This window comes from Oculina patagonica, chromosome 14 (assembly GCF_052425735.1).
Source record: "Oculina patagonica isolate OP01 chromosome 14, crgOcupat, whole genome shotgun sequence".
NCBI classification, from domain to species: Eukaryota; Metazoa; Cnidaria; class Anthozoa; order Scleractinia; family Oculinidae; genus Oculina; species Oculina patagonica.
In genome coordinates, this window is record NC_135771.1 from 17,239,083 (window position 1) to 17,251,530 (window position 12,448).

General features: G+C 38.2%; 1 protein-coding gene and 1 pseudogene across 2 annotated transcripts in view; both read right to left on the reverse strand.

Annotated features, from left to right (window-relative positions):
* Positions 1-1,190: 1,190 nt before the first annotated feature.
* LOC144637575 (uncharacterized) lies at positions 1,191-5,565 on the reverse strand. The gene is made up of 3 exons (XM_078496641.1): positions 5,451-5,565; positions 1,604-1,825; positions 1,191-1,319 (listed from the first exon to the last, which is right to left on the reverse strand). The coding sequence occupies exons 2-3, from the start codon at positions 1,793-1,795 to the stop codon at positions 1,191-1,193; spliced, it is 321 nt and encodes a 106-aa protein (XP_078352767.1). The 5' UTR covers positions 1,796-1,825; positions 5,451-5,565.
* Positions 5,566-6,654: 1,089 nt separating this feature from the next.
* The window catches only part of LOC144638605 (transient receptor potential cation channel subfamily A member 1-like), a 32,856-nt pseudogene continuing 27,062 nt past the window's right edge, over positions 6,655-12,448 (reverse strand). The window contains exons 29-31 of the transcript XR_013567976.1: positions 11,157-11,267; positions 10,581-10,696; positions 6,655-9,862 (exon numbers count right to left, since the gene is read on the reverse strand). The product of XR_013567976.1 is annotated as a transient receptor potential cation channel subfamily A member 1-like (transcript). The remainder of the gene's footprint in view (positions 9,863-10,580; positions 10,697-11,156; positions 11,268-12,448) is intronic.

A 12,448-nucleotide genomic window follows, 5' to 3' on the forward strand; every position in this document is an offset into this window, starting at 1 on the left:
ATTAAAATTAAACCGCCGAGCGTAAGAAATCCCTCTGGTACCCAGGGTAGTGCCAAGATAAAACACGAGCCATTTTGCAGCATTAAAATTATCTACAGATTAAAGAAAATCTCGGCATAATAGCTTAGAGAAGACGAAAAATGCTAAGAGAGTAAAATTGGAAAGATGATTGTCATTAAGCGACACAGGCATACTCAGAAAGATAAATTCCGATTACTTCCAACAAGGAGTTGAGATTATTACTTCAGACACTCTATCACTGAGCTATAGGAGACTCGTGGGCGCTAGGCCATTAAACTAGGTTTCGAGGAAAAAAGCAGTACTGACAACATTGATTAAAATTTGCCCACAAAGAACCACGGATCACGAATGGTTACGAATTAAACTGACTGGAAGTAGACTGGAGGAAATTCAAACGGATAAAAAACCCACAAATGAAGCCACATCTTGCCTCTTATCTGTGAATGAAGTTCCGCGTGCTCATTGTTGTACCTAACATGATTACTCACGTAACGTTTGGACATTTTTTTCGTTGTTTACATGACGACATCAAAATTCTAAAATCAGAATCCCAAGACCCCTGAGTTTTTATCCTTCACTCGCTATTAGAAGTCCTTAATATATACCTTGTTGTGTTGAAGGTTTTCAGCTCGATAGCATCCTTCGTCTTTAAGATAGAGCATTTTGTATTTCGGAGTTTCACGCCACACGACATCAAGATAGCCGCTGTCACGTATGCTTAAAAGATGCCTAATCCTGTTTTTTTTTTAACGATCTGAACAGTTGAGGTTTTGCGAGAAGTGTTTTTATACCAAAAGTGAATTTTAGATGTTTTCGTTGATTTCCTCTCACAATGTTGGTGGCCCTCCGCTAGGGCACCAACATGGCGTTTCCATACTGTGTTCTCTAAATTTATGTGGAACATTTTGACGGATAACTCGACTACGGAATATTGTACAGACCTGAGACTTGGACGAGTATCTACAACCTGCAATATTCATGATTTTTTTTTAATTTGACTCAATAGCTTTGGATTTATTTTTTTGCTGCGCGTGACAGTGAAAATCAGCAATGGAATCTGCACTTTTATGAGTTTATAAAGGGTTGCACAAAAAATGTGTACTTAGACACGCAAAGACACCAAGCGGCAATGGAGGCTATCACCGGTTTAGGTATATGTTTTAAAGACATTAACACATAAGTACGCTTACAAGCATGTGCTCTTTTCGCTTACCATTGCCTTTGTTGATAAGTCTCTCTGCTTCTTCTTGGTCCCCAGCTAGAATCAACTGGTGCAATCTGTCTGATTTAGGGCTTTTCTATAAAGCAAAAGAAAATTCTTCTCAGCGTTAATATATTTAGCTGATAACATGGGAACCAAGTGATCAGTGATCAGTGCACCAGGCTTTAACTCTGGTCTTAATAGGTTCATCAAGACCCAGACACTACCACTGGCGGAAGCTGTTTAAGGTAGTTTCTTTGCTCGACTCTTCGGCGACACGCAAAGGTAAGGGTGGGTTATTAGGTAGATAGGTTGAAAGATCATTTAAACTTTACATTGGAAGAATCTCTGCAGGAGATTGCTTAATCCCATTACACTTACAACAGAATCGTCGCGATCGAGAGCTGGCTTTTCCTCCTCTTCGCCTGTTTCCGATCCCATGGACATTTTGCTAGCGGCACGTGATCTCTTACGTTGCCTTGGCCCATTACTGGCTCCCTCGTTGAATACAACCAATAGCTTTTCGTCACCCGGGTTCTCCTGAAAACTAACTTTCTTGTCCTCGTTCGCCATATCGAAATATTAGGCGTTCAAAAGGAAAATCTGCAAAAACAAAAAGAAACATTTGTTTACATTAACATTCCAATTCGTCTAAAATTGTCAGCATTCAAACAAAATTTACAACAATTAAGCACAAATATCAGTGAACTTATTCGATGCAGTCAACTGTCCCTGCAAGTGCATTAAATTCTGGTTACGCTTAAAAAACAACCTCTGCAAATTTTATAATTTTCCAGTTTTTTGAATTATAGCAAATCTAATATAAATTATGTGAATATTCCGTCGTTAACAAATAGACAGTAACTGACTACGGGAAAATGGACAATAACTAACTCATACAAAAATCCTGGTATTTTCTGCACAATGTGGCAGGAAATTCTATCAGAATGTTTTCATACTAGTTCTCCCAAGTCCTAAAAATATATCAACGATAAAGATGTTCTTTCACGAATGAACAGCTTAGATTCGACTCTTTGAGGAAAGAAGCTTTTTCCTCGAGTTGCACCTTGTTGTTCTTGCAACATTTTGACATCATCTATGCAATATGAAAACTGAACAACCATCAACGAAGTGGAACTTTATTTATTAAATAACAGGAAACGGATGTTGTTGAGGATAATGATGAGGAAGATAATTAGGCGTTGGTATTAGGGTGCGCTATTAAAGGAATGCGTTGGTGTTAAAATTGGAAACGATTTAGATGATTTCCTTGGTAAACACATGATCGAGAGTTTTAAGAGGTAGTGGTACGAGAGTTAGTGCTACTTGAAAATCTAGTGAAGGTGTTGATATTAGTTGGAAATCCACTTATAATGGCCTTTACAAGTCAAGAAAAATGTTATAACGTGGTGGGCCTATTGATGGCTAGGAAGAGAAAAAGTTGGGCCGACGTTTTCACGTTTGACGGTGTTACTTGGAAGAAAATCACATAAAATCCATTGAATACGGTTTATTAATATCTTGGAGAATGAATTTATGACTTTCTTTTTATTTTTTAAAGGTTATTTTTGTTGACCAACGAGTGTACCCTCACAGGTCTAGCATAGCTTACAATAGAAACTTAGAAGACTTCTCGTGACAATATCCCTTTACTGTTCACCGGGAGTAACTATCGAGATATCTTATTATTAGCGTCACCAAATTTTGTGAGAAGGACGCGGAAGTTTGTCATTAAAAAAATTCCCTGTAATAAAGTAAATGGACGTTTATTTGGAGGTTACTTTACACTTTACACTTTACACGTGTAAATGTCTTGATAGTTTTTTACACAGGTCGTTTCATATAATGCACTTGTAAAATAGCTTTCGGAGGAGTATGTGTCTTCAAAGTGCCCGTCAAAAGCGTCAAATCTTCAAACGAGAAAACGGTGTTATCATGTTTTTAAAGCCAAGGATTTTTCCAAAACGTGATCGACATTAAAAGGACCTTTTAAATGCATGGTATGATTAGCTGATAAGGAAAGTTGTTATTCAAATTTTGGTAACTCAGTTGTCAGTTTGTAGATTTGTTTCTGCCCCGTAGGACATAAGGCTTCCAACAAGCTTAAGAAGACACAATTTCTGAGATAATCACTCAGCTAAACGTTTGACCGTTATCAATTTGGAATCAAACGATCTCCTAACTAAAACGTTAGGCCTTTGTCAGTTGTATGTTCAAAAGTAAGGTCATTTGTCGCGTTGGAAGGTGGGAAAGACGCAGAATTTCAGTTTCTGTTTTAGCTGTTTGCTACTACTTTGTACGATGAAGTTCTGCCAGTATCCTTTTTTACGTAGAGTAGCATTTTTGTCAGATCAAATGTTTGTCAATTAATCCCAAGGTCATCTTGCATCTCAATAGTATTCAGTGCAACGCTTGGAACGATTTAATTAGCAACATTTTGTTCAATGACGCATTATTAAAATGACTTGGCAAAGTTAGAAATGATTGCAGAAACACTGCCATTTTGAACCATTGACTAAATTGTGAAGTTGTATATTGATGGTAAGCTAAAGAAATGAGCTACCTAACAAAATTGTGAAAACCGTGATGTTCCATGCAAATTAAACAACCTCATCGGTACCTTTCAAAGTTGTGATGTGCCTACTGTGTTGGCACCTGAAGTGCTGCTGCAAAGAATACTGCCAATAACATCGCAAACACGGAGCCGGTATATTTCTAGAACGTTCGGGTCACAGATCACTAAGAAACAGTCAATTACGATGACGTATATATAAACTGAATAAACAATAAATAAAGAGAATAAGATCCATCAAAATATACGTGACGGCCGGGCCAATTTGACAGACAAAGGGTCTCAATTTTGTTTATTGTATGTGCATGAGTGGAAACAAGCGTTCAAATCCTAGAATGGCCTTTTATACCATTATTATTTTCTAAACTTGGTTTCGTTTGGACTTTAAGTTGTAGAAGTGATTGTTATATTGGCATTTGCAATACACTGTTTGTAAACCAATAATTATGATTGAATAAGGACATTACATTTCCAGAATGTTCAATTCATTTCTAATTCATGCTTGAGGGTATCTTAATATAGACCCTTTTAAGAAGAATACATTTTATCACAACAAATGCAACACGGGTGGCTGATTTCGTGAATTTAATAAACAAAGGATGTGAACGAGTCAATCCTTATCCATATACCACATTATATCCCGTAAACAGTCAAGTCAAAAATTTAGAAAAAGAAACTTTATCACACTAAAGAATCGATTTTTACACGTATTACTTTCAGTTCACAAAATTTGCCAATTCTGGTGAACCTTTATAGGTCAAGCATGCCTACAGGCCCTGGGAAACAGAGTGCCTACACGTAGGCCATTAAAAGACAAAATAATTGTTACGATTTAAATGCAAATGAAAAACTATTGAGCAAGTCTGAGTTTTCTTTTATGCTTTGGTTATAACTGGTTTACAAAATAGTATCATAACCATCACTCCTACACCGACTAGAATATCGAAGACCTCTATGAAAGGATATTTCGAAGTTTTTCTTTGCTAAAACCAATTTGAAGATGTCGTAATTCAGCTTGAATGCTTTGCAGACCATTATACTCAAGTTGTCTGCAGTTTTCATGAACAATAACGTAAAATTTGGATGATTATATACCAGCTATACGCCAAACGAATAAAATAGGTACTAACCAAACTTTATACCAAGAGCTACATTGTAAACTAAAGTATCTTTTGGATAGGCTTATGTCCGAATTTTTCGTCGGGATCATTAATTTTCTAGATAGAAGTGATAGGACTTTGCTAACTTCTTGTGATTCTTCGCCTAGTCTGATTCATTTCTGAAAACTTGCAAAATATACGGCCTGACATTAAAGTTTTGGAATAACACTTCCCAAAGAATACCACACACGTAATTAGCACACATTAATCGTACCCAATACGTAAGTAGCTTATTAGACGTTTAAAAAACCTTTAGAGCATACAGACAAAACGAGCCAATTGAATAAGGATAGTCAACACTAACGAGAGAAAACGTAAGAACGAAGTCTCGTCTTTGAAACGACGTGCGAAACGAAAACGAAATAAAATGCTTAACATTAAAATGCGAGTCGATGTCATTTCATGCATGTCCACCATAACGAAACATGAAATATGCAACGATTCGGCGATGTTAAATCTTACACCTCAAATATGTTTTACAAATAAGTTTACTTACCTTTTTAGTTAATATCTCGTATGGATAACACTTCCGAAGACGGATAAATCAAGATTTTGCAACATTACAGTCGCAACGTCGTTTCAAGAAAGCAGGCCGTGAACTTCAACAATTGTTGCATAATTGCACCGCCAAGATAATTAATACACACAAAGAATGACCCTCACGAAACTATTTCAAACACGCCGGCGGTGTATGTATCTCTTTTATTCTTCTATTCATCTGCTTTCTTTAGACGTTTATTTATATCACACTTTTTTAGTACATAACCATAGCATACACATTACATAGAATACCTTTAGTGGCTTTTAAGAGCCTGTTTACATAAAGAAGGGTTGTCCTTGATAGGAGAGACACCGTCTACACCAAGCCACCCCGGGCGAAAGAGTTTCTCATACATTTTTTTAATAAAAAGCAGCGAACTGTTTACAACAGAAATCACGAAATTGGTTGACTTGGGGACAGGATGACCTTGGGTGGAGGGTCAATCGCTTCGAAGGAAGGGTGTCCCTTGGGGGAGAGCCAATTATTTTTTTCCGTGTAAACACATTGCTATTTTTGACTCGCCTACCAGGGACAAGTCAGCGCATATAGAGCAGGTCGGAGAAAGGGTAACCTCCTAGCGGGGAAAACTCGTCTTTGTATAAACAGGCCCTTAAAATTGGTTTGCTTGCTGAGATAACTTTTAAACAACTAATGAAAAGTTTATTACACTCGCCGCCTTTTAAAATGTCCAAAGTTCACTCAAGTTTTTCTTTCCCTCATACACTTGTTGAAGTTTTTTACTCCCCGAGTAGGCCAGGGGACCAGTTTTTGGCACAATAACTTCTGGAATCGTTTTCGACAACCTGCTTGAGATATTGGACGGGAAAAAATTGATGATTACCAAGGGGACCATCTGCCAATCACAACCAAGTTGGTCATCCTAAATTTCTTGTTCGATCTCTCCAAGGTTTCTGAAAAGGTGAACTAATTTTTTTCCTTTTAATTAAGTAAGGACAGACAATTCTGTCCGCAGCTCATTTACATTTGACGGGAGATAAATGGTTACTAAGGGTGACCATCTACCAATCACAACCAAGTTGGTCACCCAAATTTCTTGTTCAATCTCTCCAAGGTTTCTGGAAAGGCGAACTGATTTTTTTTTCCTTTTCCTTTTAGTAAGGACAGAAAATTCTGTCCGCTGCTCATCTATCACGCTCGAAGCATCAACTGCTTATTTCACCTTTACCACATCAAATTAATCTGAAATGGGCTTGACCCGCTACTTCAGGTGATTGTATGGCACATAGAATAGTCTTAAAAGAGGGGCCTAAAGGGATAAAATGGGAGCTGGGATTTGGGCATATTTATATTGGGAAAATGGGATTTGGGTCACTGAGACTGGGATTTGGTTACTGAGAATGGGAATCACCGGCAGAAAAACAATAGAACTGGGACTGGGATTTTGAAAATTTTGGGGAAAATAGGCTAGGAAATGAGGTTTGGGCAAAATTTGGGCTGGGAAATGGGATTTCAGAACCCTTTTAAAACAGAATAACGTCTATAAAATGTTTTAATGGTTCAGCAGCCAACACAAAAACGACAAAGACAAAACATACTTTTTGAGGGAGCTTACTTTTAAAATTAACGGCACATGACTGTTGGACTAATATGTTTACAACTTTTATTGTAGCTTGCAACTTAATAATAGCTTTGCTATTATAATGCAGCGTTTAGTAGAGTTTGAGACATCAAGACATTAAACCTGACACAAGCACATGAATTCCTCTGGGGATTTTTTTAAGAGGCTCGTCTTTAAAATTTATACACTGCCTAAAATTTACTAAAGCGCGATTCTAGCTTTACATTAAAATACATTTAAAGATTGAAATGCGACTTCACGTTTCTTTGACCACCCAGGAAAGTTTGTGCCAGAACTTTCAACTACGTTAGTGTCTTTCTGTATACCTTATTATAGGAAATTAACGCGTCATGAAATTAACGCGAATTTTAAAAATTCGCGTTAATTTAAGTCGCGTTAATTTTTGTTAACGTTAATTTCCGCACCGTTAATTAAGTCGAGCGTTAATTTCCATGACCTTAATTTCCATTATTTTGGCCCCAATTTCTCGTTACAGTCCAGACTTTCTTGACTCAAAGGAAAAATCATTATTTTATCAGGGTGGACATCTGCCGCTATCACTGATACTGCGAAGAACGTTCGAAGTGGGAATTTTACCATGAACATTGTTGTGTTTAAGATTATGCGCCAACAAGTGTTAAAATAAACTTGTTCCTGTTGTATACGTCGCGTTAATTTCCTTCATTTCGAAATGTTACCCCCTCTTTCGCGTTAATTTCCTTTATTGGGAAGTAATTTTTCCTTCAATTCGCGTTAATTTAAGTCGCGTTAATTTCCAATACCTTAATTAACACAAGCGTTAATTTCCTATAATAAGGTACAGTGGAACCCCGATATAACGATCTTCGATATAACGATATTCCCGATATAACGATGAATATGGTATGTCCCGGCAATAGTAAAATGTATGGGACGGAACCCCGATATAACGATTCCTCGATATAACGATATAATTTTACTGCCCCCTTGGCATATCGTTATATCGGGGTTCCACTGTAGTTTAACTTACTGCTCGTGTATGTACATTTAAATTTTACATTTAAAATAATGCTTTAAATAAAGCAGTTTGTAAAAATAAAGTTTACCATATTTTTTCGATAAAACACCCCCAGCGTTTATTTTAAATCAGGCCTGGTGGACCCGGCGTTTATTTAACTTCCGCAGTTTTTTTTGATCCTAGTTATTGCTTAGGAAGGGTTTTTATTTATCATTTTTGACAGACCTATATCTTGCCATACCTCAAATAAATGCTTGAGAAGCTTATCGACAACTCCAGCTTGAGGACCCAGTGTCAGTTTATTTGTCGGACACATGGTTTTATCAAGAAATTATGGTATCATAAACTATTATTATTTACTCTTCATTAAGGGGCCTTTTTGCACACAACAAAGGATTTACAGCTTAGTGGAGCATGATACAATTCATATGGATCAAACTCGTGAGGCTTTTACACAAAAACCTCTTATTTTGGGACTGTGGAACTATTCAATACGTAAGCGCCAACTAGTTCTGTCAAGCCAAATGCTTGCTTGTGAGAGTGAATAAGCTGTATAAGAGAGCCTTTATCACTTACCAAAAAGCTCGAAAGGAGGGTCCCTGTGCTCAAAACTTGGGACCTTGGGCGCTAAAATTTTCGACACTTTGGGCATTACATCTTTCAATAGGGACGTTAAGAAACCACGACGGCGACACTGAAGACAACGTCGACTGAAAAATGAATTTATATTTTACTCTAGCTAAATTATACGCGCCGTCGTAGTTCACGTTCTCCGGATCACCCGGATTTTGGTCATTTAACGTTGTTGTTTTGCAGAAGACGACTAAGGGCCTGTTTACATGATTCCGGAATGACTTTCATTCCGGAACGAGTTCATTCCATTCCCATACATTTCTCTGTATCTGTTTACATGATACCGAGACGAAAGTTAAGTCATTCCGGAATGAGTTTATTCCGGTTTTTATTCCGGAATGAAAGTTTCGTTCTGGGATGACATTTCATTCTGGTATCATGTAAACACAGAACGAATTTCGTTCCAAGATGAACTCGCAACTTGTTGAACCGCATACGGACTCCACAGTTTGAATTCAGAGCGAAAAACGTAATAGCATTTACTGTTTAGCCCAAAGAAGCAGCTCTATGGTCAAATTACTCGTCAAAACTGCGGTTACGACCATTAATGGGCACAAAAACATGTTTGCGCGAAACATGCGCCATCTTGTTTTGATCTCGCGCGGAAATCGTGCACGTGAAAATGCCTTTGGTTGAACCGGTCGACTCTGTCATGTAAATGCAGAACGAATTTCATTACGGAACGAGTTTCGTTCCGGAATGAAAGTCATTCCGGAATAATGTAAACAGTCCATAAGAAATAAGAAATATACCAACATGGATAACGCACGCGCAGAGCTATTGTACTGCTCATTAAACCTTTTGCTTGGCGACGTTCTCGTTGCCGTCACCGTCGCGGTTTCGTCGTAAGGTCCCTGTTAACAAAAGAAGGACGTAACCCCAGGGGGCCCTTCCCTAGACGTAACATTATTTATGCGCGGTTTTACTTACAGTAATGTTTTACATTTTCCTTAATATGAGAGAGTTCAACTTCCTCAGCGCTACTAAAGTCTTTTCATTTGTGAACGTGTGGGAGAAAGTTATTAGAATCCAAATAAGCCCATCTTGCTTGATTCTTTGGCTTCTTCTTTCTTCTTCTGATTACTTTCTTGTTTTCTACGACTTATTTCTTTAAGGAGTTCCGATAGCTCCTTCAGGATATCAAACATTTTTTGCATTCTGTGAAAAAAGTTGCGAAATTAAAACAGGTAAATTTTAACAGTATTTATGCTGTAATCTATTTCACATCTAATTACAAGCCTTACTTAAATTCATTATCTAATAATCATTAAGTTAATACAAATGACAATGTATCCACTGTATCTGGTGTTTAATTTATGTCTCAAATGTAATGGGAATTTGTAGCTCAAGTGACGTTAGTTTTAGTATAAGGCAACTCTTGTCGCCGTTAAAGTTATCAATCCACATTCATTGACCAATTTAACAGCAACAAATGCTAATAATAGCCATTTGCCACACAACAGTAACTTAAGTAACATTCAAAAGAAAAATGCTTTGTTCTGTATTAACCATGAAAGTTTTATTGATCCCCTATCAAGAAAACCCCTTCTCTGAAAAAAAAACTTCGCTGATACGTCACTGTCCTTTTTATGAGCTCTCGCGCTCCTGACTCCTCTTAATTTTGACCCCCACCCCCACCCCCACCCCCACCCCACCCCTACTCCCTGCTTTCCTAACAGATAACCATCAAACAGAAGGCGTTTATTTGCGATGTAACGTGACTATAAATTATAGTTCCACAGAACTTAGCTTTTTTGCCCCCTTTGTCTCTTTTACGCCTTCCTTGACCATCCCTTCCCCCTTCCTTTACTGTCATGAAGCTTTCATACTTTGAATATGAAAGGAGAAGAGATCCTAAGTAAGATGAATCATTTACCTTACGTCCTGTTGGTCTATTCTGTCCAATACGTTCAGCATCTCCGGTGTCATTTCATCCGGTTCTGGTTCACTACTGACTGCGGGTTTATCAAACCCTATGATGCTGTCGATCAACTGAAATCAATTTCATAAAATACTTTAGCTGTCATCTCTCAAAAAAGTGCGGGACTCACTAGTACCAGACCCTTCGCGCCTTTTCTGGAATGTAACATGTTAATAGATAGATCTCTGCCACAAAAATCGAGGGTGTGTATTTTGTTCGCGAAAACAAAACACACATACCTCTGTCAAAACGGCAAAGAAATGTGTAATAGCACTACAATTTATTTGAACTCGTTTTATACCTTTCATTTTTAGTGTGGACAGCTTCTGATGAAGCCTTCACATAAAATCTATTACAACCAGACTAACTAGTCACGTGTTATCCCAGGCACAGTTTCGACCACTGACGCTTTTTTATTTGACGTTTTGAGCGTTAACCATTCATCGTTTTCCGTGGTGCGAAATATACTAAGAAGGCGGGACGTGACGCATGGGTATGAAATAGCATCACTCCTTCAAAATAAGCACTGACCTTTTGTTTGAGTGTCTTAATGTGGTTTGGAAACTCAGTGTAAGAGTAAACTTGCACACGCTTCATGACGAACCCTGGGAGAGAGTTTTCAATGTCCACAAGCAGCCGAACCTAAAGAGAAAAAATATAAAAATAAAAATAATGTCATAAAAACAAAAAAGGTTACCTTCGTTGCATGACTGTTTTTAAACTCAGACAGGCAGGCAAGCAGGTAGGAAGGTTGGTAGGTGAGGTAGGTAGGTAGGTAGGTAGGTAGGTAGGTAGGTAGGTAGGTAGGTAGGTAGGTAGGTAGGTGGACAGGTAGGTAGGTAGGTAGCTAGGTAGCTAGTTAGGTAGGTAGTAGGCAGGCAGGCAGGCACGCAGGTAGGTAGGAAGGTAGGTAGGTAGGTAGGTAGGTTAGGGCTTTCCACAAGTTGCTCGAGATTTCCCAAAAAGTTGCCCGTAATTTCTCAAAAAGTTGCTCAAAAGTTGCTCCAAAAATCCCCAAAAAATTGCTTTTGATAATAAAAGTTGCTCGAAAGTTGCTCCAAAAAAAATCGAAAACGCTGCTTCTAATCACTAGAATTTCTCTAAATATATCCCAATTTCCCTTTGAGAGTAAGATTTCTAAGCCGTTTTATGCAATTTTACAGCAAAAGAAGTATCTAAAAAACATATTAAGGGAAAAATTTGTTTATAATAACAAGGATTTCTGTAACTGAAAAAAATCGTGAAGCTATCTATGACGTCATGTTTGCTGTCGAGTTTTGTAATGTTTTAAAGAAAAATGTGCCGAAAGTTGAAATGTCTTCAGATGTTCCTCGAAAGTCTTCGGCAAACTTCGTAAATCTTCGGAAACGTTCGTATTGCCTTTGAACAACACTCGGATAATCTTCGGTCTGAAAAATTGCTCAAAATGCAGCAAGTTGCTCGAATGGGAAAAAGTTGCTCGAAGGGGAAAAAGTTGCTCGAAGGAACAAAAGTTGCTCGAATCATGAAAAGTTGCCAAAAAGTTGCCGAGCAACTTGTGGAAAGCCCTAAGGTAGGTAGGTAGGTAGGTAGGTAGGTAGGTAGGTAGGTAGGTAGGTAGGTAGGTAGGTAGGTAGGTAGGAAGGTAGGCAGGTAGGTAGGTTGGTAGGTAGGTAGGTAGGCAGGCAGGCAGGCAGGTGGGTAGGTAGGAAGGTAGGTAGGTAGGTAGGTAGTAGGCAGGCAGGCAGGTAGGTAGGTAGGTAGGTAGGTAGGTAGGTAGGTAGGTAGGTAGGTAGGTAGGTAGGTAGGTAGGTAGGAAGGTAGGTAGGTAGGTAGGTAGGAAG

Bases quoted from the DNA above. Each gene is read 5' to 3' on its own strand.
- LOC144637575 (XM_078496641.1), bottom strand. From the start codon at position 1,795: ATGGCGAACGAGGACAAGAAAGTTAGTTTTCAGGAGAACCCGGGTGAC. The intron at 1,320-1,603 runs GTAAGTGTAATG...TTTGCTTTATAG, and splicing joins TCGATCGCGACGATTCTGTT to AAAAGCCCTAAATCAGACAG.